Raw genomic sequence first — 27,952 nt, 5'->3', positions numbered from 1 at the left:
TGCGGTGTGCGGTGGGGCCGGTGCGGGGGGGGAGGGGGGAGCCCTCCACCCGACGGGAAGCACCCAAAAGGCTCCACACACACGCCCCGCTTTCTGTCGCCTTCGTAACCTAATTCTTAGGCTGCTGGTGCCCCAGTTCGGATAGCGGTGCGGGTGCCGTACAGCTTGGCGTTTAGCGACACGTGCATATGTAAGTGCTTCGGCCTCAACTTCCCTGAAACTTCCAAGGGTTTCTAGTCTGCAGCGACGAACCTCTTGTTGTTTGTTTCTGATGGTGCTTCGTTACGGCACGGGCTTACACCGGCTTAATGTGTCTTGGGAGCAGGTGATATTTGAAGCTCTTCCAAATCAAAGCACTTAGAATGAGATCAAGTGCTCCAATCACTCTAGGTGGTGTGAGCCCAAGAAGAAGGCTGCGAAACTCAAGTGCCCTTCTCAGTGCTGGAGTGTTTTGTGTATATTTCTGTGTGCTTCGGAGTAGCATCACGAGCAGAGCACTAGCAAAATTTTAAATACTGAATACCTCAAGTCATGTAGGTAGTAGATGGCTGCAAGGGGGCATCCTGCTAGGAGGAAGGGTCACCCGAATGTGACCGAGTGCAAATCCAAGTGTAGGTGACTGAGAAATCTCGTGTGGGGTCTTAGTAGCTGAATGCTTTGTACCGCAGCTTGGGCTATGTCGGGGGAGCCCGTTGGTTGTACTGGACTTTTTTTAAAAAGCGGCTCTGGTCTAGAGCAGGGGATGATGCTGTTTTATAATGCAAATGTGTTTGAGGTATCAGCCTTTCACATCTGTGATTAGTTTCATTTCTGTCTCGTGTTTTATCTGGAAAACAGGTAAAATAGGAAGAGTAGAAGTTTTATATTTCTGTGCTTTCAGCAATATAGCAATTATACTTTCATTTCCAGATGGTTTGCACAAAGCACTTTCTTTCAGAATTGCAAGTTTTAATTTTACTGCGTGTAGCTATTTTTACAGTGCTAACCATTTCTGTGCTTTCAGCAATATAGCAATTATACTTTCATTTCCTGCACAAATGCACAAAGCACTTTCTTTCAGAATTGCAAGTTTTAATTTGTAGCTATTTTTACAGTGCTAACCAGATTTTATCATATATATTTGAACGGTTGTCCCCCCCCCCCCCATCATTTTGCATGCTTTTCAAGACCTCTTGTTTGTGATTAAAATGAACTCAGATGATGTTTAATAGTTTTATGAATTACAATGTTATGCATTGAAAATTTAATTCTGAGTGCTGTAGTCAGACCCTGTGTGATCTGACATAATATTCCCAAGTTAAAGAATGCATTTATTATGCCATTGTTCAGTTACACACGAAGTAAAAACTATAGGACTGTCAAATAATTTCGGTGATTCTATTTTAGATTATTTTTAGCTTTTCATTTTAGTACTATGAAGTGCTATTTGCATTCAGTTACACATATATCTAGTTTGCAGTAGAACAGTACAGGGCATACCTCTTTCTTAACTTCTTAGAATTTGTAGTCCCCCTGAAATGAGTTTAAATTTCTGGTACAAGTTGAAGTTACACTTAGAGTGAAGCCAGAAATGTTTTAAGCAAGCATTTAACAACCAGCAAACACAGACTGCTTTTGACAGAGGTGTTGAGGAGAATGTGTTTTGTCTATGTAATGCGTAAAACCGCACAGTCGAATCCAGGATTCGCTGAATCGATGGTAATATTCCTAACGACTTAATGGGATCAGAATTTCACATTTGTGTAGGGCAAAGTCCCACCAGTATTAATGGTGATATTGCTGGCTCTGCCAAGCTGTTAAAAGTTACCAAATCAAGACAAAAATGTCAAGGTCCATTATGGCTAACTAAAAATTATATTCTAATAAATTCCAGTATATGAAGCAAGTTACTTTAATATTAGTTGGTAGATGTGATAGGAGAAATATATCCCTGAATAGGACATTCTTACTGATCCTGAGGAAAGCTTGGATTCGGTTTCCACTGTGTCTGGACACCAGGTAGCATCCTGCCCAGAGGGTACCCTCTGCAGGCTTTCCTGGACATTGCTCATCCTGGTCAAGTTAGCACTTCACAGCTACGACAGTTTTTTCTGGCAGCGGATGTTCTAATAGGAAACATTCATAGACGCAGTCTGGATGACTAAATATCAGCTTGACTGAGAGCTTTGTCTGGCTAAATTATGGAAATTGGAGTAATTATTGGGATAGTTTTTGTGTGCCTTAACAAAGGTGGTAAAATGTTTTGCACCTGCCTTTGCAGGAACTTTTTTTGCTGTTTGCAATTACACGTAGTCAAAGCAATTTCCTTGTATAGCTATGATAATCCTATGAGTAGTTTGGGTAATAAAAAGAACATTGAAATAAACCCTTGTTTTTTCTAAGGTATACCATCAGGGGGCCCTTTCAAACTGCATCAGTCAAACAAAAACAGCTGCTTCAGTTCTACTCCATGAACAAGACAAGTCTTATTTGCTGGTTCAGTTCATCACTACAGTAAATTTGTTTATCTAACCATGCATGGTGAACGAGAGGACCGCTAATGCAGAAAGTTAGCGTTAGCTCATCAATTATGATTGTATTTAAGAGAGACTTTCAGTTCTTAGAAATGTATTATATGGGCCAAAATACCCCACCTGAATCTAAAATATTCTGTTTGCTAAATGGGTAGTTTTGTTTGAATAACTACAGAAAAAAAAGGTACATGTAGTACAGTTTGCCTTGCAAAAATTCATAGTCATCCACGAACCATATGGCTTTCTTACCTCTAGTAGAGAAATATCTCTCTGCATGGCAGATACAGTATGTCAACAGCTGTGATCAAATATAAGTAGAAGTGGGCATGGATGAATCAGAATCTCTTTTAAAGTAGACCGTTTGAATAACTACAGAAAAAAAAGGTACATGTAGTACAGTTTGCCTTGCAAAAATTCATAGTCATCCACGACCCATATGGCTTTCTTACCTCTAGTAGAGAAATATCTCTCTGCATGGCAGATACAGTATGTCAACAGCTGTGATCAAATATAAGTAGAAGTGGGCATGGATGAATCAGAATCTCTTTTAAAGTAGACCTGTTGGAGACCAAAACTTTTCATATTTCAGTCCATATATATCTCCATTATAGAATTATATTTCCCGAAACAGATTATAGTTCATCAGAGCTACTCTCTGTTGTAGGGGCCAAAATGATTCATTAAAGTAAAACAAGTACTATTCCTGTGATATTTATTTAGGAAATGTCAAGTAGCAGTTTATTAATTTAGTACATGCTCAGTTGTGATGAGAGGATGGAAGTCACTGCAGCTAGATTTCTCAATCAGTGTTTCGACGCATGCATATATATTTGGTCTCACTTTGCTTTTATCTGTTTTTCACTGTACTTTCTTAAATACTTGTTTTGTGCATAAAATTTACTTCTCTTCCATGCATTTTCATTCCACGTTTGTCACATTTCTCTATCCTTGCCAGTTTTGAAAATGAACAACAAATAGCTTCCAGTATGGCCTTGGCCTTTAGCCCTTAGATTTTTTTGTACTTTTATAACCATATATTCTTACAATCTAAAAAGACTTTCTTTCCACTTTTGGTAGTAAATGTAGTATACACCTGCAGTTAGCAGAGATGCATGAGGTATACCATAGGTGAAAGCTTTTATCTCACAAGGGGAATCAGTGTCTGTTATCTTCAGTAGATGCTGGTACCGCTGTGTGTAGATAAATTGACAATAATGAAACATGTCAAAAATATGGTCAAATACATACATAAATCCAACAAGGCAAAAATCAGTAATTTAGAGATTCAGATTGTACATATACACAAATGATAGAAAGAGAAGTATACACCAGAGCTTTCTATCTATCTATAGCTCCCTGTCTTGGGTCCTTCGTAGCTGTTCCTTCTCCACCCAAAATCCTTCCACCACTCTCAATTTTGTATCTTCCATCTTAAATACTCTCTTTAAAAAGTAAATTTGTTATGTCGAAGGAAAGAAGAGCATTTTAGGCTTGTCAGATTGACCTGAGCTCGGTTTGACCACAAAAGGTTGTTGCAAGCCAAAGTTTATTCTCGCAAGTGTAAAGGTTAAGTCTTGATAATGAAGTTGAAAACAGGAAAGCGTAAAACTAGGAAACACAAATTTGGAGAAATTGGACACCAGTCTCTTGTGTAGTGGTCATTTAAGGTGTCTCTGATACATACTTCCTCTTGGAAGCAGAGAGGCTGCTCGAGCGATGTTCAGCCTCTGGAGTGCTGCCTTTCAGAGGGAACAGCTCTCCTGCATTGCCCTGGAGAGGTAGCAGGTCAGTACTGAGAATAACAATTAAAACATTTTTTTGTACCGCGTCCTTATTATCTTTCTTCTTTAATTTAGGTGATACTGTATTTTCAATAATCCCTAAGGCGCGGGGGAGAATGCAAATTAATTGTTGAAGCTTGTCTGGAATCCAATTGCCCTTAGCATGCCAGGGTTTTTTAATATGTTGATTTCCTACATGAGATTTATTTTTGTGCATTGGAGGTCAGCTGAATTAGTTTCCTGTGATTCTTTACTTCTTGACAGTATGACTTGCATTGTAAAACTTTTTAATGCCTTAATAATGTTATGCAAATTACGTATCATAAAATATCAGCAAAGTCTCCAACAATTCTCCTAGTTTTGCAACTGGATAGGCTGGTGACTTTTCATAGAAACCATGTGCGGTATTATTAATGATGCAGATAATCAACTTAGCCTTTAAGGAAACTTTGTCCAAACCGTTTCACTCTTGCATGGTCATTTTTAGGGCTCATGCAGCTGCAGGGGTACAGAAGTATGTTATTGTATTATTGTGTGTTTTACTGGCAGTGAGGAGTAGAAAGAACTTCCCAGCTTTCACGCCTGCCTTCTGGTTTCACAGGTAGCCCATAAAAATAACACAGAACAAATAGCTTCAATCACCACAAGTGTGAGGTTATTTTTGACCCTCTTTTTTTCCCCTGAATGGCAGACAGTAGGGAGAGAATCTCAAGTAGTTACTACTCCTTTTATTTCTTATAGAGTAATCTAAAAATAGGAGGGGAAGGAAAAAACCCCAGAAGATCTTCCACTTCCACATTCTTATTGATTTATGGCTTAATAAGTCATTGGGATATAAAGCTACAGAGCATAAACACTCTTACTCTATCGAATTTGTCTAAACAGAGTCCAAGTGAGATAAAAAATGACAGTTCTGCTTCATTCATGCAGAGTGAAATTCTTTCCAAAGAGCATCAGTGTAAGGCCACCTTTATCCTCTGCGCAACAGCAGATTTCACTTAAATGAACAAATATATTCTTTAGTTTTAGAGATTGACAACAGTTATCTTCCCTGATGAGCAGAAAGGAGGACAAAGCTTGCTTTTCTTCCTTTGATTTACTTCCCTTGGTCTTGCAGCCTTTCAAATCCTGCGTAGATGAATCTACAGGAAGAATCTGGGCCTTTTTTAGTGCTAGAAAAGGAAATGAAAAAGCACAATCAAGTTTCTTGAAAAGACTATGTATCTGTCTGAATTCTTTATCATACTCTTAACCAGGCTTCCTCATGATACCACAGTGTAGAGGAAATAATGTGTAGACTTAATAATGCTTATTTGTTTTTTTAAAATTGGGGCATGAAGACATCACATAGCAAGAAGATGGTGCATATGAGTAAGACGTATTAATATCCTCTAGCTGGGAAGACTTTGGGCTCCCATTGGTGAGAGTGACACAAGGTTCATCTTCCCTCTGAAGGAGGATTCAAGCCCCTCTGATGTTTCCAGCCCTTTCTGGCTGCAGGACGTGAAACTGGTCTTTTCTTTGATGGCGACTTGTGACTTTGTTATCCAGCATCTGGCCTGTTTTTTGGCTATTTTGGGGTTATCTTTGCCATAATGTTTTACTTAAAGGTAAGACATTTTTAAAATGTGATTGTTAAGTGTTCCTGTTACACATTGTATACACTGTAATTTGATTTTTATTTCAGTCTGAGATTTTGATCTCGCACATTTGAGGGTCTGTTTACAAATGGTGTCGTTTAGGAATAGCTCCTATAGTTTGTATTCATACCGCAAATGTCCAAAATTAGTTTTCAGAGCTAGATAAATTATTGGATTTAAGAGAATAACTCCGATATTTAAGAGATTCATTTTAAAATAACTAATGTAAATGATGTTTTCTTAGTAGCTGAACAGAAATTTAAATTTACTCTTTTCCTTTCTGGAATTCAAATCGATAAACAGGACTGCTGCTTTTTTCCCGTAAGTTTTAGTAGGCTGAGAAATCAAAATGTTACACACAGACTAGGCATGGCTCCTTCACAGCACACAGTTTATTTAAACGGCAATATACTATGATTTGCAGATCAAAGGGGGTTTGTCACAAGTATCTGCAGTTTATAGCATTCTATGCAGAAAAGGCAGCAGTACATCTGAAAATGCAGCATTACTTTTGCTGCCAGTCCTGAAATGCATTGGATTCTACAGCGTTTCCCATCTTCATGCATGTCAACTTTTATTCATTCTGTAAGAGGTGAGTATAAGTGAGGTGTTTCAGAAGAAATTATTTTGATGAAGTTGAAGAGCGATGCAATTAGTTGTGATATCCTGTACTTTTATAATAATATGAATGGGAAGTAATTTGATAACAGTTTTCTTAAATGGTAATTTAGAATTTACTACTCCAAAATCTTAACATGTATGACACTTCTAAAAGAGAAAGCTTGTCTCTACATTATTTTTCAGCCTCGTTCCTCCTTTTGTAAAGTGATGCATTCTTATATTGCACTGACCTTTCTTAGGAAAACTTGAACTTTCTACACTTCAAGATTTCAGCTGCAATGAGATTTAGAAAGTTATGTATTACTTTATGAATTCAAAGGCACATACACTGACCTTTGAAAATAATGAAACAGATGACCAAAGCATTATAATAGATCTAAATAGTTAAATGCAATATTTTGAAGGTCTGATATATTTCTTTTCAAATTAAGAAGTGATATATTAATTTTGGATGCTTCCCAAAGTTTTTATCTTTTTCCTCCCTAAAAATGTTTCTCTACAGGTAAAATAAATTGTTAAAGGTTACATAAATCAGTGGAAATATTCTTACATCCACCAATAAAAGATCTCCTATAGTAATGCCTGTTCATTCTTGAGGTAATTTATAGTGCAATTAATGTTCTTTTGTATTGTTTGTTTTTGAGTTTTCTTTTTGACATACATTTCATTCTTCTTTTTCTTAATTATTGTATTTCAAAATAGTGTTTTCATTTTATGGTACTTTTGGAGATTGTACATTCCTTAGTAAATGTCTCATCTGATACATTAATATTTTTAACATGTACTGTGCTTATGATTTAGAGCAGGGTGAAAGTAACTCAAATACTCCTTGTCGTGGATAAATTACAAAACACACTTCCTTTGCTAACCAGTGTCAAGTCTCTGATCAATTCCCTGCGGTTTTCTATTTCTTTTTACTTTCCAACATTGTCATGAATTGCTGTCCTAAAAATGATGCAGAAAGAGCAAAATACAAAGCTGAGAAGTGCAGTGTCTGCCAGGCTGTAGAATGCTGCTTTGATCAATAAAATAGAAAAGTTTCTCCTATATACCTGTATCACATTCAGACTGCAGTCTCTTTCAGGAGCGTTCCTGGCATCTGCTTGTAGGTAACCTTCTATTTAGTTGCATACCCAAGTAATGTAATACATCTTATTTTTCTTTTCAGTTTTTTTAGAATGATAACAAACACCTTTTCCATACTTCCTTTAATAGAATATTTTCTATGTGTTTATTAATTTCTTTAATAATTAACTCCATTATTTTAAAAACTTTGTGGTATGCTTACTGATTTGATGGAATTTCATTTAAAATGTTCTGACAAATGTCCATCTGTTACTCCACAGCATGTACATGGACACTGAAACTTAGCAAACTAGTGTGATGCCCAAGAATCAAGAGAATGTGTGAAGCCTTACATTCTGATTACGGTGTTGAAATGAAAGATAACATCTTGCTTTGCTGCTTGAAAGATCAGTGCTCTAAGTACAGCTTGTCGTGTTAACATCTGTGTTTTCCTGCACCTCTTCATGTTGCAATGTATCAGCCGAAGGCTGAGCAGATGCAAGAGCAAGCCCAGATTAACACTGGAAAAAGAGGAGAGTATTATGGAGGGGTTTAGGGAAGCATCGTGATACTGCTTGGCACCAGAAGAAAAGGAGACAAATGATCAAGGGTATAGATGAAAGTGTCTGAATATAATAGTGAAGAGATCCTAATAGGGCAGTACAGGGGATGACTATTTTGGTTGTCTTGTACTGGTTACATGTAAAGGGCAGAAGCAAGCTGCATAACATCTCTTTCCTGAGGTATCGTACACGTTTCACAAACTGCACCATGAAAGATTGACAGACTTAAATATTTTCATGCGTACAAGATAGAACTGCACAGACTATAGAAACACTCACCAGCATCGTATAATGCGTCTTGATATGTGAAAATATATAAAGGGGCTCAGCTGACGTGAGGTAGCTGCCAGGCTGCGTTTGTAGTGTTCTTTACTTGGAAAACAGATTACCCATAAAATAGGGTAACTTGTCAAAACCCCGTCCCAGGAAGTCATTTACTGCAAGAAAACATTATACCGCTCTTAATTTCAGTTTTATAATTCCACATAATGATGAATAAAATTTGCCTCTCTTTTTCAACATCTTTCATGGGGCTGGTCCAAGTTACCCTGAAGAAATATCTTACTCGTTATTATCACGACTTGCCACGTAAGCTGCGTTCCTCTTGACCAATGGAACAAATTTTTCCCGTGTTTCTGATTTTGGAGCACAAGGAACAAAGTATTCTTGGCAGCCAGGCTGTTCCCATGTGAATTCTCTTCTGAAAGACATCAGTGTGATCATTAGTCTTCATTTTTTTTCAGAACAAAACATAAAACGTCTTCTCCAGCCTTGTCCTCCCTTTGTAAATATGTCCAGTTTTTGTAATCACTACCACCGGCGAAATCTCATCTGAAAGGTCTGCAAGAAGTACCAAAATAAACAGCAATGTATGTGCATGCAAGATGTCCCGGTTATGAAAGAATGATGGATACACTGAAATACTACTCAGTAAAGACTTCTTGATGCGTTCCCTTTAAAACTGTATCTATGAAAATTTACTTTACCATCCAGTACTGCTATTTTTTGGCTATATCTACTAATACCGTGTGGTTTGATCTAGAGGGTGTTGTGGTATTAACAAACTGATTGATTTTTCATGTATTGTTTTAACACAAATCTGTGCCGACCTATATACCATAAACCTGTTAGAAAAATCGACTGTATACATAAGCAACAAATTGCGATTATACCCAAGCATTTATATACCTTCCACAAAAGAGGGTGGAGAAAGAGTTAAGACTGCAGACCTAACAGTAACTTTGCAACATCTTTAGTATCCTTAGATTTCACAGAAATTTTAAGAGTAATTTAAATATTCCCACAGGGGGAAAAAAAAAAAAACATAAAAGAATTGTCTAAAGTATAATAAAATAACCCAAAACAAAGTGGAAAGTGAGAGAATAATACAGAATTAACAATACTGAGCAATAGCAAATTAGATTCATATAGACGTGGAAAGTGAGAGAATAATACAGAATTAACAATACTGAGCAATAGCAAATTAGTATTCATATAGTCATCTTGAAGATGAAACTAGTAATAATTTCACTTTTTTCCATATGGAGGCAGGTAATTGTTGCTAAGTATATGGAAAAGCTCATGAACTCAAAGACTAAAACGGAATAGAACTGATTCCTGTAAAAATTGAAATATGATACAATATCGTTTAGTGGTTATGTATAGAATTTTTTTCTTCCTCACATGTGACTTAAAATTTGTATTCAGAAATCAACAAAAAGAACGTCCTGGAATGTTGCCTATTGTCACCAGGAAACAATGACATCTTTCTGAATTTCTTTGATAATAACATTTTCATTGTTTTTTTCCCACAGCAGACTACTTGGAAATTTCAGCTGGTACTGAAGTGGTATGTTTGTGAGTTCACTTAAAAATACTCTCCACGTGTGTTTGTGCCTGAACCTGGACCTTCACTTAATTTCTTGATGCAGTAAAAGGGGCTGGCTGAAATCTCTGTTTCCGTTTGTGGTTTGGCCCCTATGAAAATCGCACGCTTTCTCTTTCACACTGGCTGTTTATTTGCTTTACCTGTGCTTGATTCTGTGTCACCTGAATGAATTGAGGGGTGAAGGAGAAAGCAGCATCCTCATTTTTGACAGGAGGAAACGTTTTGATAGCACTGGCTTGCGCTAGCGACTAGATGCAGTTGGGCTCCCATTAGGGCCCAGCGTTGCTTGAGGTGCCTTAGCATCTCCAAGATGCCCATGCAGACCTGGCTAGTACAAAGAAGAGTGGCTGGAGTCTGGGCTGGGGGCACCCAGCACCTCTTGGGGAGCACCAGCTGCCCAGGACGGGCTTCCCCTGCCATCACTGAGGAGCTCAGGGCCACGTTAGGGACTCTAGGTAGTCATCCTTCTGCCCTTGAGCCGTTGCTCCAGAAGGGTCCCATGTAACCCATGTGCCATATCTGCCAACTTGGTACGTATCTGCCGACCTCAGGTATCGCGAGGTTTCCCAAATAACACCTGGCACCGATTTGCAAGCAACCAAATCCTGCCCTAGGCGTGTGTTTCCATCACACCAAGGGGAGCTGTTTAAGAGGCTGTACCTAACTGTAAGCATTGACTTTGATGGAAACAACTTCACGGGGAAAACGAATTTAAAACGAACGGATCCTAGAGATTTAAATGCATTTGTGTTTCTTATTTGATATAATAAATGAGCACACATAAAAGTGCTCTCCAGATATGCTTCGAGAACATTGTGCTGCTTGTGTGCAAATTTGAGCTGTCAGTTGCTCAGACTTCAGCTTATTTGTATTTAGTTTTCACAAATTAGCCTACTTCCTGGTGAAATCCAGCCATCTCAAATATTTGAAATGTTTGAATTCAGCCATTTGAGTTACGGGTGAACAAGGAAGGTTTTGCCACTGAACTCAGACCTGATTTTTAGGCGCCAGCTGGCAAAGGCATCCCTGAGCACACACCTCGCCGCGAGCAGGGCTTTTGGTTTTAGCATTGTATTTGGGCTGTGTCATACTTCAGTTCTTTTCATTGTAGCCTTACCCAGGAGTGACTTGAATATATTAACTCTTTGAGCAAAATGTGCTTAAAAAAAAATAAATCACCTAATTTGGACAGAGCAAGTGTGGGCATTTTCAAGTCATAAAGAGCTAAGACTGCCTACAAGAGAAGCTGTATTTTTGGCTCTACTATGTCATATATGAGCAAATAATGTATGTTCCTGTTTTTCTTGTAATGGAAAACTGGGAAACAGTGTTTTATTTTTGTTCTTGCTCTTGTTGAAAAAGTATCCAAATACCCCAAAACACTGGGCTGGGGTATCAGTTTACTGGTGCCTGAAGAGAGAGCATCACCAAGTTATTCTCCCCAAACTTTGCAGTCCCCTTTATTTGATAGCTTCCCCTTCCATCGATGACCACTGAAGGTGTGCCAGGTGCCTGAGACCAAGACTTCACCACACAGGGTGCCATAGCAGCACTTGCCCTGCTGCTGCACTGTAGATGAACCTACCACCTTTGGGGCTTTTGGCTGACGGTAAATTGTCTGCAAGTGGGCAAGTCCATTTTTCTGTGGTGTCAGTGAGTTGCCCGTCTCTGAACTTGCTGCAAGCTGCCCCAGTCACTGGCACGATGGGAATTACTGGAGTATTTGGGCCCAATCCTTTGTTGGCGTCAGAGAAACCTGAAGGAGGTGCCTGGGTGTGTGTGGGGGCACCTGAAGATTGCTGCCTTCCCCGTCCAAGATGATGTCTTCAGGCCATACTAACACTGAGCAGCATATCACGTTTCACTACCAAACCACAACTGCAAGCTCTAAAGCTCGCCCTGCTGCACAGACACCGACCTCCCTTCAGGTAGCTGTGTTTGGGAAGACCGCAGTCGGCCCTCCTCTCTGCTGATCTCCAGTAAGGACCGAGAAGGGGGACAGATTTAGTGTTTATCCTGAACAGGGCTGCATGTGCTTTTCCACAATTTTTAGAAATTTCCTTTGAAAGAGCTGACAATGCGTGATCTATTTTAAATACTGCTTTAGAAGATGAAATTATTTTTGGTCTAAATGAACTGAATAAGCAGTATTAAATATAAGATAAGGTTTAAGTGAGAAAAAAAAAATCCAGTGACCCTCAGTATTTATCGTATGTGTCAGGGCTGGTATGACAACCTTTATTAGCTAATTAATAGCCCCTTTCTGTAAAGCAGACAGCTTACTAAAACCGACAAAACCTCCTCACTCTTAAGGTCTTCAAAGGCATGAGTAGTAACAGATGCACATGTGGTGTCTCCTTTATTCCAGGCTTCCCTTTCCCCTCTGGGCTCCCTATTCCTCAGAGTCCTGGACCTTGTTCTCCCTGGCTTCCTTGTATGCATCAGGAAATCTTCCCAAGCCTGGTCTGTGTAGCCCACCATGAAGTCAGGTGCTGGTAAAATCCCGATTTGCACCTCCCTCACCTGTGCTGTTAAGAACTCCTCCGTACTGGTACTGCATGGTTGAGCTCCGCGGGCGCTGGAGTGTGTAAAGTGATGCTCCTGCCTTGCCTTATGGAGATCACCTTTCCTGTGCCCCTGCTCTCACAAAGATCTAGGATCGATTTTCCCAACAGAGAAGCATTTTTAAGTTCTTTATAAAAATTAATGCAGCTCTCCCTTGCTAGCTTTTTTCCCCCTAACGCTCTCTCTTTGCTGTCTCCTTGCCTCACCATTATAATTCTGATGTTGTTGGTTCTTTCATTTGCTGTATTGAACATTTTCTGAAATAAATAAGAACATTGCTTGCATCTGTGGATGATGCTGGTCCCATACGTATGGTACTGGGAAGTGTTTCCTAGCAAATTCTGTGAATCTTGATGAAATATGTTAGTTCCTTTTCATGACTTACATCTGTTATTTCTCACGGTATTTGATATATTTTACATGCTTTTGTGCTCCTGATTTTAAAGGAAAGAGAAATTGTGGTCAAGCGGACTCATGGACTCAGTTCTTTCTTTGAGACTTTTGTTGCTGGACATGAGATTCATCTGATTAAATGTGTATGTTGTAACTGCCTCCATCTGAGCAGTAACTAGTGGGTACTGGTACTTCTTGGTTCCCTGTGTGGCGAGTGGAGTGAGATGGGCAGCCCTAAGGGGTGATGCAACTTCTCCCTAAAGCAGGTTAGCTGCATCACACCTGAGAAGTGCCAGCTATCTCAACACCGGAGCTTGGGATGACTGGCTCAGAGGCAGATTCCTATCATAAAGGACGTATATATTGGTATGGTGAATTCCATCAGGGAAATCTACAGGTAGTCTCTTTTTTAATACATTCCAGTAGAATTTTGGCCATACAGTTAAACAGGTCTTGAAGGAATGAATCTTTTAGTTGTAGTTTCTTGCTGTTGCTCAAGATGCTTTTAAAATCAGCATCTATGCATAAAGACATCAGAAATAACTGATTTTTCATTAGTGTAAGGCTGCAATTGAGCCCACTGTTCTCATGCATTGAATCCTACAGGAGGGTGAAAATTGTGTCATAACGTTGCATTAACTTTGAGTTGTATGTTCTGCATGCACACCCTTTTTTTTGTAGCAGAAAAAGTCTGATTTAGAGTAGTCCCACATAGGAGCAGGGTTGGGGTTCATGTTTTTTTTCTTTTTTTCTTTTTTCTTTTTTTTAAATCAGTAAATACATTTTTGCCTGATCTCCTGAGACGCTTAGTGATTCTATTCCTTGCTGAGCAACAGGAGATTAAGACATAGAAAAAGGCTGGTTTGGAGCTTATTTGGAACATGCCAATAATAGCAGTTGTTGTTAACAATTCTATTCCTTACGAGTACATGACATACTCCTTGTCTCTTGTGATAGAAGCTTGAAATGTTAGTAGCCAGGAAGCATTCTAATTGCTGCCTGTAGTTAAGTACATAAAAATATCAGAGGCATAAAATATTTTGGCATTAAAAAAAGTAGATGGGTGAAGAAATAGGGTGCAGGTAAGAGTTCAGGAATATAAGGCAGAGGCAAAAGTGTCTACTTGGATGTTGCCTTTGCTTCAAGTATTGGTGAGGGAGGTTCAGCGGTCATGTGAGAAACGTGTTTCTGTTCCCTCACCAGCTGTGTTTGAACTGGAGAGCTTTGATGTCTCAGTTGGTCCTTTTAACATGAAGATTCTTCATTTCTAGGTAGTTGTGGTGCTGGTTTCAAAATGCTAAAAAGTGGAAAGCCCTATAGTGACTTGGAAATGCCGGCTCCATCCATAGTGCTCTTGGAACGTATGTGTCCTGCGTTTACTTGGCTGATATGCTGTCGGTTTCAGAAGTGGCAACACAGTACTGTGCTGCCTTTAACTTATCCCAGAGTTAAAATAACAAAACAAAAAAAAAGTAAGAGAAGAATCTCATTCTTTTAGAATAAGAACAATTCTTGCGCATTTTAATTCCAGCTGAACTTATTTTGGCATTGTTGTGAATTAGATCTGCTGCTGACCATTAGAATGTTAGAGAGAAAATTGCCATTGAAACTGCATGTTTAGTCAAAAGTTTTACTTCCATAATCCTGCTAACGTAAAAGGGATAAATTGTCAGTATACATTATGCACATCATTATACACATACCTGTTATCTTTGTCAGTAGCAGATATATCCGACAACTTTCAAGGTTTTTAAAAATTATTTTAATTAAATGAAGCCCTTATTGTTGGGGTTTAAAAGCATGTAAAGTTCTGTTTTACCAAGCTGCACGCACAACTATTTTTAGAAGCGATACAAAGTTTCTCTCAAACTGAGTCAATGTTAGAAGGTTTCATCTGGGAATGCTTGGAATGATTCAGAGTAAGACACTAATTTTTTTATATGTAAAAGTAAAAAAATATGCAAAACATTCTATATTCGGATACTTGTAACACCTAAAAAAGCCCTAATAGATATCAGCATTGCTCCATATGAAACTTCTGTAAGTCATCGTACTCCTACTGAGTTCAGCATCCTCAGTAGGAACATGTTCATGCGTAAATATAGAGCCTTCTCCCTAAATATTTTTATTATTAGAAATTCAGCATTTTTTGTTCCTCCAGAGAGCCTGTATGCTTTGTGTTTAAGCTGCATAGGCAGGTTACATTTTTTGTGTCCAACTGACTTCTAAACTGCTTTCTGTTGCTTTTGGTTATTGAATATTTAGTTTAGCCTAGTTCTGCAGGGCACTGAGGAAAAAGAAGATAACTGTGTAATACAGATATGACTATTCTCCCCCCAGTCCTCATCAACACTATCATTATCAGTTGTATTCTAATACTGTAGAGACTTGTAAAACATTTACATTTTTTATTCATAAAATAAGAGAAATAAGTAGTTTATAGATTAACTATATATAGATGTAGTACATATCTATAAATTAGATTTAAGCATAGATAAATAATACTTTGTAGGGAAGATGACCATAAACTTTTCTTCTGCACAACTGTAGCCTGTATGCATTGTCACCATTCAGGCGGTACATTCTTCGGTTAAAAACGTTTCACTGCACTTTTGTATAAAGTTCGTGTGCAAGGCGTGTTGGTGTTTTCTACTAAGCTATTAAATGTCACTGTTGTGTGCACCACTGTCTTTGCTTCCGTCAGACTCCTTTTCACTTCTCTGTGAGCGTAAATGGTTACTTTTGAAAGTTACATTCTTTATGACCTATTGCTCTAATCAGCTCTACAATCTAGCTACAAATTCTTGGGGTACCATTTATGTCAGAATCTAAAGGTGATATTCAGTTCAGGATTAAGATACCTGAATGTAGTTGTCTGCCTATATATGAGGCAACTCAGCTGCATCAACTCAAACATCTAGTGCCTTTTCAGAAGCCCTAAGTTATTCCACGTGGCTCTCAGCCACTATGCTAAAGGACTCCAGTCCTTCTTAGGTCCTGTGTAATGTCTCCCAGCCTCAGCAGAGCTCTTGAGTAAATAGGCAGCCCCAGAAGTCATTAGACACCTGTATTTATGCACTGACTCAATCCCTATATGCCTAAGATCCCAATATACTGCATGGAGATCTGGTCAGTACAGCAAAGGCAACCGAGAAACTCAGCTGATCAGCCACTGTGTGTGCAGTAAACCTAAGCATCCTATGGTATTTCAGATGCTTTAGGTTATCCGAGACATCTGCATGGGCTAGAACCTATGTTGTAGGACCTACAGAGGGTGTATGTTCTTTAGAAATGGCAATTGGAGGTTAGGGATGACACCTGAGGGCACCTGCAGTGACACTAGGCACTAGTATGTGAGCAACTGAATTGAGCCCTCAATGTACGGTCATAGGCACTGTTGGCTTTACTAGAGGCGTAGGCATTTTGGTAACTGTAGACACCTGAATTTGAGCATTGTAGATCTATGAGCTGAATTCCACCTCGCTGAGAACCTGGATATTAATTTAACATAGTTTTCTTGTTTGGCTATTTGTCTGTGGTAACTCAAGACTTCATTGTCATGTATATACAAGAAACTACTAGTCCATCAACTGAAGAGTCCTGTTCCCATAAACTAACCTTCTCTGCTGTTTGATCTATAAATCTTATTCAAGATTTTCACTTGAAATCCAAACAATATCCTGTTTTGTACATCTTCTGTGCCTGATTAAATCTGTGAACAAGCATCACTAATTTTAATGAACCAACATCCAAGTACCTAGGACCATGATTGGCAAGTCATGTCTACAGGCTCTTCATTGAGTCTTTTATTGACCTTCTACTACTGAAACATCGCTTCAATTTTATGAAGTTCAAATGCTTGAAGTGTGGGAACCTGGGGTTTATGGCAGCCTTCCCATCAGAGTACAGCTAGGCAGCATGAACAGAAGTCAGGCCCAAAGTGAAGCTATGTAATAACCACAATAGCAATACCTCTCAATTCTGGATCATTGAAGGATTTAAATGTGTTTTGCAAATATGAATTAATGTCACAACAGAGTGAAGTGCGTATTGTTAGCTTATACCCATGTCTGTGAGAATGAGTACTGAATAAAAAAGAAGCTATAAACTCTTCCTGAGACCTTGGGAAAATCATTCATACTGTTAACTTCTACTTTAGCTAGATAGTAGGGCTGCTTCCGTATTCAATGGGGAACTGGGAGGCTATACTAGCTGGGAGGGTATTGCTGTCTAAAACGGCAAGTGCAGGAGTGTTTTTGCAGCCAAAAATAATGCAAAGAGGGACTCAGTGCACACTTCTTTTTTTGCATTTATCACAATGTGTGGAATTCATACAGTTCAGATGTCTCCATCTGAGCTTGTTGCCCTTGCATTTCTTTACAGTCAATGGAGGTCTAGTCAGTGTAAAGTGCAATTAATCTCGTTCTGAAGTAGGTGTCTGAATAGATCAGACTGACTGCAAAGGACGCATGGGGGTGACTAGTTCAGATGTAGGAGAACTGAATCTCCTCCTACCTGTTCCGTGGGCAAAACTGCTATGATTTTGTCTTTAAAAATACACATTTAACTTTACTGAGCCAGAGTTAGCACACCAGATGTAGAAGTCTCAGAATAAGTCTGTTCTAAGCATTTACCACAGATTGTCATATCAGAATTTTCATTTAAATAAAAATACCAAATAATTGTTTCATAATTTTACACAAACACAAGGCAAATACCCATTATGTCTGCGTGGGTCATCTGGAGCAGCAAGCAAGGCGATGAACAAGGTTTTGCAGTGGAGGACTGAGGAAAATTTCTAGGACTTCTACATTCTTCCTTAATGTCATCTCTTGGAACTTTGTTCAGGTTCCCTACACATCTAATGGAATACTAGATGCCCTCATGTAACCATGGTTATCTCCAGGTGGCACTTAAGGAAGTTATGGTCTTCTATAGGTTCTGTACCTTACCTGTCACTGTGCAGGCGACTTGGGTACTGGTACCTGAGTGTCTTGGAATGGCATTGGACATCATATATGGACAGCTGATAAGATTTGCATCAAGATTAAGGTGTGTAAATTTATTTGTCTATATGTAAGAGGGTGCCAGTATGCTAGGTGTTTATGTTTTCATGGTCAATTGATCAATTCAACTCATTATTTAATGTAGTAAAACATGCATACTTAGGAGATGGAGGAGAGGGTCATCCACCTTGCACCTTCCTTGCTGCTAAGGCATCTAAACTTGGCATCCACAGAGCAAAAAGTTAGATTTGTCTCCAAAAGTATCTCAAACAGCACTGGACAGCTGTGTTTAAGCAACTGTATTAATTCCTAGATCTCACCTGAGTAGAAGGGCTTTATACCTACATATCTCTAGGCACATATGCGTAAAAACCTATGTCTGGATCTCTTAAACACAAAGTTATCCTCATCTAGAAGAAAATCATGTTCTAGACAATAGTTTGCCGCACTGAGAATTTCAGAGCAAGCACAGATCATCCACACTGGAACTGCACACATTTCCTGACCTGAGCTCTCATTCTCATCCTAATTATCTGTAGTTTCCTTCTGCCCTGTTTCTTTCACAGTCATGCCTGATTTTCCTACTGGGAAAATACATTAGTCTTTTAAAGTAAGCGAGTAGGATTTATGGTATATTTTTTGTTATTCTCTGTAATAAATTATTTCTTCTACAGCAATAGCTGGATATTGACATTGTACCTCACAAATTAATCCAAGAATTATTTTAGTGGATTTTGACAACTTTCAAAAGACTTGGAGATTGCTTCATGTTGGAAGAAAGCAGATGTCTATGGGAACCTATGAGTGATGGTAGTTTTCTGCCAGCTTTAACTGGTAGGGGATGTCTCAGTAATCAGCAATACAGCAAAAATCCCCCACTTCCAAACAAACAAACAAAGAAACAAAAATACAACTCTTGGAGATTGCTTCATGTTGGAAGAAAGCAGATGTCTATGGGAACCTATGAGTGATGGTTTTTCTGCCAGCTTTAACTGGTAGGGGATGTCTCAGTAATCAGCAATACAGCAAAAATCCCCCACTTCCAAAAACAAACAAAAAAAAATACCCCCCCCCCCCAAAAAAAAAATTGTGAAGCAACTTAAAACACTAAGAAAGTCTCTGTGGAAGATTTTAGTAAATTTGTATGTATGGGACCTGCATCATTGTTACTGAAACCAATAGATAGTTTGATGCTGAATTTCTTACAGATTTTTTTAAAAATAATGTTATTCACATGCTGATCACACAATTTACTAGGAAATTCTTTGAAATTCCATTCTGTATTCAAACACCAGATGATTTAAATATGAAGAAGAAACAGCATGTTGCTAATTCACATTAAAGTGGATGAATATTTAAGCACTACGTTTGCTATGAAACCGCAAGTGGTGCATTGTGGGATATCCACAGCAGTTGCAAAAGAGTATTAAGTGATTCACGTGGTGTTTTTCCTAAGGAATAAATATGCTAAGTCAGCGTGGCCAGTCAAGCCACAGAACTTGGATATCCTGAAACCTGCTCAAGTGCTGTAGCCACAAGGCATGTATTTAATATATTTTAAAATCAATCATAAATTTTTAGTGTTTAAACTCAGGAAAGTTCAAACGTAAGCTACGATAATTGGGAAGGGCAAGTCCATTAGTACCAATCTGGATTTAGTGCCAACTCCAGAGCCCTTACTCTTGCTAGTGAAAATGCCAGGCAAGAAAAAAGGCCAGAAGTGTTAGCAGTCTGCCAGCCAGGGACTCCGCAGGAAAGGCAAATTATAAACGGTGGGGGATACAGAAAGAATAATGTGAGTCATGTTAAGAAGCTGTGTGTATCTAAGCGGAGCGGTGGACAAGCGTGTATTTGCTTTACCTGTACCTACTGCACAGCAGCCTTATATTCCCCATCTCTGTCAGGAGCAGTGTAAATGGCATAACTAAATGGAGGGGTGGGAAAGCAAACTGTAAAGGAGTATCTCCTCTCATCCAAAAGCTGTGAAGCTGCATGAGGACGACGCTCTGCACGGTCTAATAAGCCCTGCTGTGTCTGTGAACAAATGTGTTAAATTGCAGTTTTTAATGATTTTTCTTGCCACTTTTGCTGATGACCATAAGGGCTTGGCCATGGTGTATCTTGGGAAAATGGCAACTCATCGTGCATATTCAGAAATGACGACTGGCGTTTAAGAGATAACTGTAAGAAATTAACTAATATTTCAAATTGAGTGGGTAGAAAGGAAGCTTTCTATTACATTTAGCACCACTCTGAAATTTATGCTAAAACTTTAGTGTCTGTAAACTCATCAAGGCTTACAAAAACTTCATATACAAATATCTTTTTGGATTAACCCATCTTCTCAATTCAGGCACTTCGATTTTCGTAGGGGAGGATCACTTTTTTGTCTTGTATTTGTGAAGAAATTTTTGCTTGGTGAGATGGTAAACAGATTGGGATGGTGGTATATTATAGTCACCTTGCCCTCACTTAGAAAAGTCATAAGTAAATAACTAAACAGAGGATAAACTGAGTTGTCTGTTGTGTGCCATCTGTAGCAGTTCAATAGTTTCTCGTGCCATTAGTGTGACAACACAATGCTGTGATGGTATGAGCCATAAATACAAAGGGGAGTTGTGTTCAAAGCCACAGTCCTGGTATTAATTTCAGTGGGAGTCTTATTAGTTCATATATGAATGTGGTTTGTTATTTTATCTCTTAAAATCTGTCAAGCACTGTTGTCTCTCTTCAATAAATATTTTTAGATCAGTCCTATCAAACGTTTTAGTGTGCCTTTATGTGATTGCTTTTGAATCAAGGCGTTCCTGTCCTAAATGGAGAATGAAAAGCAGCCTAACAGTGCAACCTCTTCACTTGCTATTCAGATTTTCTCTCTAAATTTACATCAGTGTAATAAGAATATAAAACGCAGATTTTGAAATCCAGAATGGATATGACTGTGGTAAAAATATTACTCTAGGAGTGTGAATAGCTATTGTAAAAATCAAGAGTTGACAAAAGAAACCTACATTATAGGAAAGATAGAGAAGCAGTTCAAAATGTGGTCAGATTATTAAAAGAGCTTAATGCAACACTAAGCTTCATCAAATGAGAGCTTTTATTGTCTACAAAGCCTTTCATTGTATGGCTTGTGGCTCTGTTCCTCTTTCTGCTGTTTTCCATTTTTACTTGTGTTACTTTATCATACTCTAGTCACACCCTTAATCATCCATTTGTATTCCCCTGCTCTTAACTCCACGCCCTTGCTTCTCAGTCCTCATGGCTGAGCCTTACCTCCGCTTCTGGGAACTTACCTGTGAGCCATGCTTTTCAAAGAGCCTGTGTATCCTCCCAGAGTCCCTGCTATTGGAAACACAGCTTTCCCAACCGTTAAGGACTTGTATTTCAGTTGTTTATGACCAGCTGTTGTCAGCTCAAACTCAAAAGACAGCATTTAGGAAGTTGACTTGAGAAGGGCGTGAGGAGCCAGAAGAGCGGTGGACATGGGTACATTCAGAAAGGCTCACTGTACTGGCCTAAGCTTTTAAACATGCAAGTAATTTTGTTCGTATAATTGTTCTATTGATTTCTATGTGTTTGCTGATCAAAAAAGAACTACTTTCTTGACCATAAGATAGAAAAATGAGCTCTTAACAGCTATTGCACAGTGATCAGGTGCAACTTCTAGTCAGGAGGATCTCAAACCATTGACTGTTGAAAGCCAGGTGTATGTATCCAGAGAAGGGTCATTCAGTTTCTTCACTTTTCTGAAGTGTCTCCTACTAACTGTGGGTGAAAGCAGGGCACTAGTGTTACAGGGGCTGCTGGTCTGAGCTGGTGTAGCCATTCTTGGGTTAATCTCTTAAGGATGTGGACATTTGGCCAAATCCTGAGTTAGTAAAATTCTTTATATTTGCATTAAAGAAATTAAAGCACTTTACATAAATTGAGTTTCTGTCTTAGCGTCTCATATTTCTTTGAAAGTATCAACCATGTATAGGGACTTACAGAATTTAATTCTAGTCTTTAGGAATGACTTATATAAAAGAGTATCAGCTTCCCAGTCAATAGCTTTGGAAACTGCTCATCAGGAAGGAAAGTAAATTATCAAGACTACTTTAATTAACGTATCCCATGTAAGCCTTTGGCTATCAGACTTTGGCTGTCTAAATCTGTAATTACCTATTGTTATCCCTTTACAGATTAAAAGGTTATCCCTGCTTTGAGCTTTTCAGGTTGTTTCATGGGAGCATAGATTTGATTTCTCTGTTAAATTTTAGAGACTGAAGTGATGTCTTTTTTTTTTTCCCCTGAGAAACATGGAAATATTTCTTTGCTTGTAGTTTCAACCCCCTCTTGCACTTTGCACTAAGGACTTGGTGAATCTCTTCTGAACCATTCTGCATGTGGCCTAGATGTTGGATGTGCTCCTTTTGTTTCATTTATCTTGTTCTCTGAAGTAATTTAATGTCCTCTTGCGTGTATACTTAGTGAAGTATGGCTGCTATTACCCTTAGCAACACCGGAGTTTCCTTAATCATTAATGTGACTTTATGTACAAGGTGACAAATATTTTTTGCACTGAATGGATGAAATGGGAGTCCTTCTGGTCATCAGTCAGTCACTGTGTAATTTAAGTTTGTATCCTAATGGATATTCAGAAGTATCCAAATAAAGGCATTTCATGTTTCCTGACTTTCAAGTGCCTGACTTCACAACCTAAAATATTTAATTTTCATTTAATTTTCTAGGTCCTTTTGGATTAAAAAAAAAAAAGTTTTTATTTTTAATAAACTTTGCATCAGTAGCACACTTACTAGATACCACACACCTCTGTCACCCATGCTTAAGAATGACATTTATCCAACAGGAGGAGAAGGCATTCATTCTAGTTAGATCAGCCATGGGGAGAAGATGGGTAATAATTGGGAATGATGGGAAATGCCTTCAGCAGTAGCCACACACAGATTCCTGGGTGACTTTGAGAGACAGTGTACCTACATAGCATAGTTTTGCTGTATTTCTCTTATCCTTATTTATTTGTATTGCAGTAGTGCATATGTCTAAAGGTCCTGACTGCCTTTGTTTCTCACAATCGCTGTCTAAAAGAAAAGCACTCACAGAGAAGTGTAGTGTCTTGTCTGAGGTTACAAAACAAGTGTCTTCTCCACAAGACGACACCACGCCAGACAAGGTTGTGCAGCTCCGCTCCGTCATACAGCCCAGGAAGCGCACAGGATTCAGAGGACCCACAGAAGTGAAGCTGGAAGGGATGGTGCTCTGCTTCCCAGAGCCACGCAGCTTCCTCGTGGCCAGAGGAGCAGCAAATCAACAAGTAAATAGATAAACAGATAAATAAATAAAAGATGCAGCAGAAGCATTTGGTGATTGTTAATTATTTTCTTCCTTTTTCGCCCCCACCCCCCGATGTGGCTGTTTGACTGCTATAGTGAGATGCCGCAATAGGCCTGCCCAATAAACAAGAATTTCATTAAAAATGACTCTGTTAGGAATACAGCATTTAGGACTGAAAAGAATCACTTGGATCAGTGAGATAACATCATCATATATCTCAATAAGACTGATTTAAGTCCCATTTTTATTTATTGTTGGTTATTTTTATTTTTGTCCTTCATATTTTGGAAAGGTGTTCTAGATCCTTTCAACTCCAAGTGTTTAAAGCAAACTAAATTTTTTTTTTGCTATATCAGACAGCACTCCCCTTCCCTTCTTCTCTCACCACAATACTATCAGGATGCTTAAGGTGTTTGCCTAGGAAGTGGAAGACCAATAGTCAATTCTTACTGTGCATAGATTTAGTGGCTTAACTTAATTTGTCTTTTCCACATCACTGGTCAGTGCTCAAGATAAAAGACTATTAGCTGTTTTCCCCACTCTCACTAAAATATGACTTTTAACTTGAGAAGTGTTTTCAGGAACTGAGTATTGTTCCAAGTAAAATATCTATGTTATCAAATTGTTCCTAACCAATGTTAGTTCTAAAGCAATGTATGCAGAGTAGAAATAAAATATTGAAGAGTGTTACCAAGCTGACAACAGTGCCCGGTGCTGTCTGACACATGGACAAGAAATGCCGGCATTCAGTGATCTTCTCCAAATAAAAATGGATTTTTTCCAGGGCAAGACAAAAAGTACCTCCATGATTTATGTGCCTGCTTAAGTTTGAAGTCTGCAGAAAATTGTGAAGAGAACATTTCAAAGGAAATGGCAAACATTTTATAGAGGAAATTAATACATAATAGAACTATAAGGGTTACTGCTTCTTCCCTGTTCAGTGTATCTCAGAGTCTACAGAAAGATAGCACCCAATATAGCCAATACTTCTATTTGTGGAATTATCCACTTAAATGAATTGAGTTAACTCTTGTGGTTTAAGTTAGCTGCATGATTGCAGCTTTGGGACCACACACTCTAAATGCTGCTTCAGCTTCCTCAACTTCACAGTGCACCTTTTTTCTTAGCTCCCTCCAAGCCTTTCTCACATCAGAATTCCTCTCCTGGACATCATGACTGATACCTCAGAGTCCTCTGTCCCTTTTTATCTTTTCAAGCAGTTTTGCTGGTAATTTGGCAGGTCTAGTTCACACTCGTGTCTCTTGGGCAAGATGCAGCACTAGCAAGAAATCCCTGTTCCTCACATACTCAGTGTAGTGTCATGGGAACTTACGTTTCCAACATAATTTGGCTTTCCCTCTCTTCCTTTTGTAGAAATATCCTTTCCTATCTATAAATGCTCTGGATCAGATGGTGTTTCTACTGCGTATCACATTCCATCCACCACCTGTAAAAGCGTGGGGATGGCCTGGACACCTGCTTGAGGCACTGCAGTGGGGCAGGTATAGTGACCTCTTATGCTTATGTTATAGGACATGCTCTAGAAAGAAGATGACACTGTGGGGTAGTGAGTAGAGCTTCACTGATTCACAGAATTTAAGGCTAAAAGTGCTATGAGAATATCTGAACTTGCCTTCTGAATGTTGCTGGTGAGGGACCAATGATCCTCAACCCATGCTGCTCTCAAGACTGCCTGTTGTTGCTCGTAGAAACTTGAAATTAAGAAGTCTAAAATTGAGGCTGACACAGCAAAAAACGGCATTTTCCAGAACTGATTACCAGTGATTGCTGCCCATCAGTCAGCAAAGAGCGGGAGCTTCCTCCCCTGAAATTTCATCCAAGAATTCCTGCCTCAAGTCATCAGCCTCTTGAAAGAAAATGAAGTTATTGTTCTACAGAGAGAAAAGGAATAGAAGTAGATGAAATAGGGGAAAACAGAGAAGGGAAATAATATAGAAGATTTGGTTTTTCAAACAAAAGAAATTAAACAAGACAATAGCAATGAAGCAGTAAGAGAGAGAAGACAATACTGTTATGAGCAGAAGAGTCGGATGAATTTCCAGTTCTAAGCTTACCGCATGGCCGGTGCTGATTAGGCAGGTTTAATAACTTGCCAATCTTGCGCTTTTTCTTCACCTGTTCTACATGCCCCTCTTCTTTCCATACATAAGCTATCATTACAGGCAGTGCAACAAGTACAGCTGCGTTCTGCTTATCTTTTCTGTACATTAACACACATTAAATAATGCTAGAGGACAGGTCATGAATATAACATTTTCCACTGCTTTTAGCTTGTCCTTGTACTGCAGCCTAAGAAAAGAGAGAAGAGAGAAGTTTTACAGCACACTTTGAAGGTTAACAAACTTGAGCTTTCAGAAACCCTGGGGGTAAGTGAATCCCAAACTGAGCCCCCATCACAAAAAAAGCCGCCTCATTTATACCATAAAACCACAATTGAGCATCCCTGCGGATCTTGGCTGCAGTAAGATTTCACAGGGACAGAAGCAATTTCTCAGGTAATATGGTCCCAAATCACATAAGGCATTGTAGGTCGCAGTCAGCATTTGGCTCCCACTTAGAAACCTATTGTATTTTCATTATGGTATAGAAGAGATTCAGGTGCTTCCTTTCTCTTTATTAGAAGTTTTGAATTTAGGGCATGAGACTGTTGCTATAAACTCTGAAATGTGCCTATTTCCTTGTGACAGGAGGTGCTTGTGTAAGAGTTTCTTCTGCTGGGGACGCAGTAAGGCAGGGTATTAGGATGGCATCAAACATTGCCAGGTATTCATCAGCCCTTTCATTCTGGGCTGTCATTTTGAGCAGTGTTTTATAGTCCCACTTATACCTTCCCTCCTATGCCTTTCCTGTTTTATCCTGCTGCTTTGGCTGTGGATCTTGGAGAGGGACAGATGTTGAGCCTCTCCTGCTATAGGGCTGTTTGGTCAGGCAAAAGAGGTCCCAGTTTAAGGCGATACCCTCAGCTCGGCGACCAAGATGATACTGAATAATGCATTTTCTGCTGAATTTGAAGTCTCAAGTGTAGCGTATTTTGGACCCAACCTAAGGCTCTCCGAGGTCAGTGGACGGTCTTCCACTGGTTAGGATGGCCTTTGGATGTGGCGCAGACCCATCAGCTAGGATGGATGTAGCTGTGTTTTAATAAGCAGATAATTACAAGTTAAGTATTCAAAATTAAATGAAAACTAAATAGGCTAAATTATTCTCTGGGGTCACTCTGTTGTTTTCAATGGAGTTATACCAATAACTGATTTGACCCAATATTTTGTTTATAGGAGGCTTATGAAATGCTAATTGTATTGGTCAAATTAGTGAAAACCAAACAGACCTCAGCTTTGTTTGTATGGTTAAGCAATGTAATTATGAATGCTGGAACCGACAACTAGGCTTATTGTAGAATACTGAGCTCTAACTGAAAATGTGTAAGTGAAACGCTTTGTTGGGAGTACATACTGTACGGAAACTGGAACATATTTTTGGACAGCATCCTTGGCTTTGCAAATCAGATGCTAAGATTCAGCAAAGATGAGTCTTGAAGGTAAGCTTGACTTTAGCAGACTAAAATTGTAATATGGGTGTTAGTCATGGATTACATTGCCCTGTGAATGAAGATTCGGCTGAAATAATTCAAAATTAACAAAGATATTTAAACCATCTCTAATTCAGTATATTAAAACAATCTACCGGTTGCTTAATTTACTATATGAATGGCACTAACTGAATAAAATTGCCCATGTTAAATGTGGAGCTGCAACTGTGATTGATTTTCTTTGTATTGCCCAGTTTGGCCAAAGCCAAATCCTGACACAGTGTGCTAATATGAACATATAGAAGAGGAGATCCCACACAGAAACAGAATTTAACAACATCTTACATAACCAAACCACATTATCTAAGTTCCTATCTCTTTTAAAGCTGTTTTGTCAAGAGTCAGTGGAGAGCATGGTATATAATGCACTATATATATTAGCATTACATGATAATTTAACAAAACATTTTAAAAGAAATCACTAGATGCATTTCAAAGGAATTCTCTCAATAGGGCAAAGCATATTTTTCAAACTGTCAGTGCTTGATTGCAGGTTTACATTTAGATGCTTTTGAAGTTATTAGAAAATACTGAGAAGACAGTAATGGTTAGCTACCTGAAGATCTAGATAAGAAATCTGAAGTGGAATGCCAAAAATGAAAATTTTTACTCTCTTTTGGTTCTTCTGTGCTTATGAAAATGTGAACAATAGCATTTACCAGAAGCAGAGGTGCTGCACTAGCTTTTGCCATCCAAAATAATTGTGTTTTATGCTGATGTATGGCTCTGCTCTAAAAATCCCTACCACACTCACCAGGATTGCTAGCAAAGATTAATTGTGTGACTGCTCGTCTGGCTAATGTCGATTAAACGGGGCAACCACACATTTCTCTTTATAGATTCTAATACACCCCTCATAGGTAAGCAGCGATTATATTCACCCACTGAGCCTCCTACTCTCTCATAATACACCTTTAGCTCACTGTCAAAAATATCTCTGGAGTTCAAGTGATTTATTTTTGCTCAGAAG

The 27,952-nt window shown here is 38.8% G+C and overlaps 1 protein-coding gene across 1 annotated transcript in view; it reads right to left on the bottom strand.

Annotated features, from left to right (window-relative positions):
• The window catches only part of ERICH1 (glutamate rich 1), a 110,618-nt gene that overhangs the window by 73,139 nt on the left and 9,527 nt on the right, over window positions 1–27,952 (bottom strand). Inside the window, exon 2 of the mRNA XM_009288936.1 lies at window positions 25,448–25,593. Within this exon, the coding sequence (XP_009287211.1) occupies window positions 25,448–25,593 (146 nt within the window). The remainder of the gene's footprint in view (window positions 1–25,447; window positions 25,594–27,952) is intronic.

The sequence above is a fragment of the Aptenodytes forsteri genome, unplaced genomic scaffold, assembly GCF_000699145.1.
Source record: "Aptenodytes forsteri isolate BGI_AS27 unplaced genomic scaffold, ASM69914v1 Scaffold121, whole genome shotgun sequence".
Classification (NCBI taxonomy): Eukaryota; Metazoa; Chordata; class Aves; order Sphenisciformes; family Spheniscidae; genus Aptenodytes; species Aptenodytes forsteri.
The sequence above is the reverse complement of the archived record's forward strand: the minus strand, read 5'-3'. Positions and strand labels throughout refer to the sequence as shown.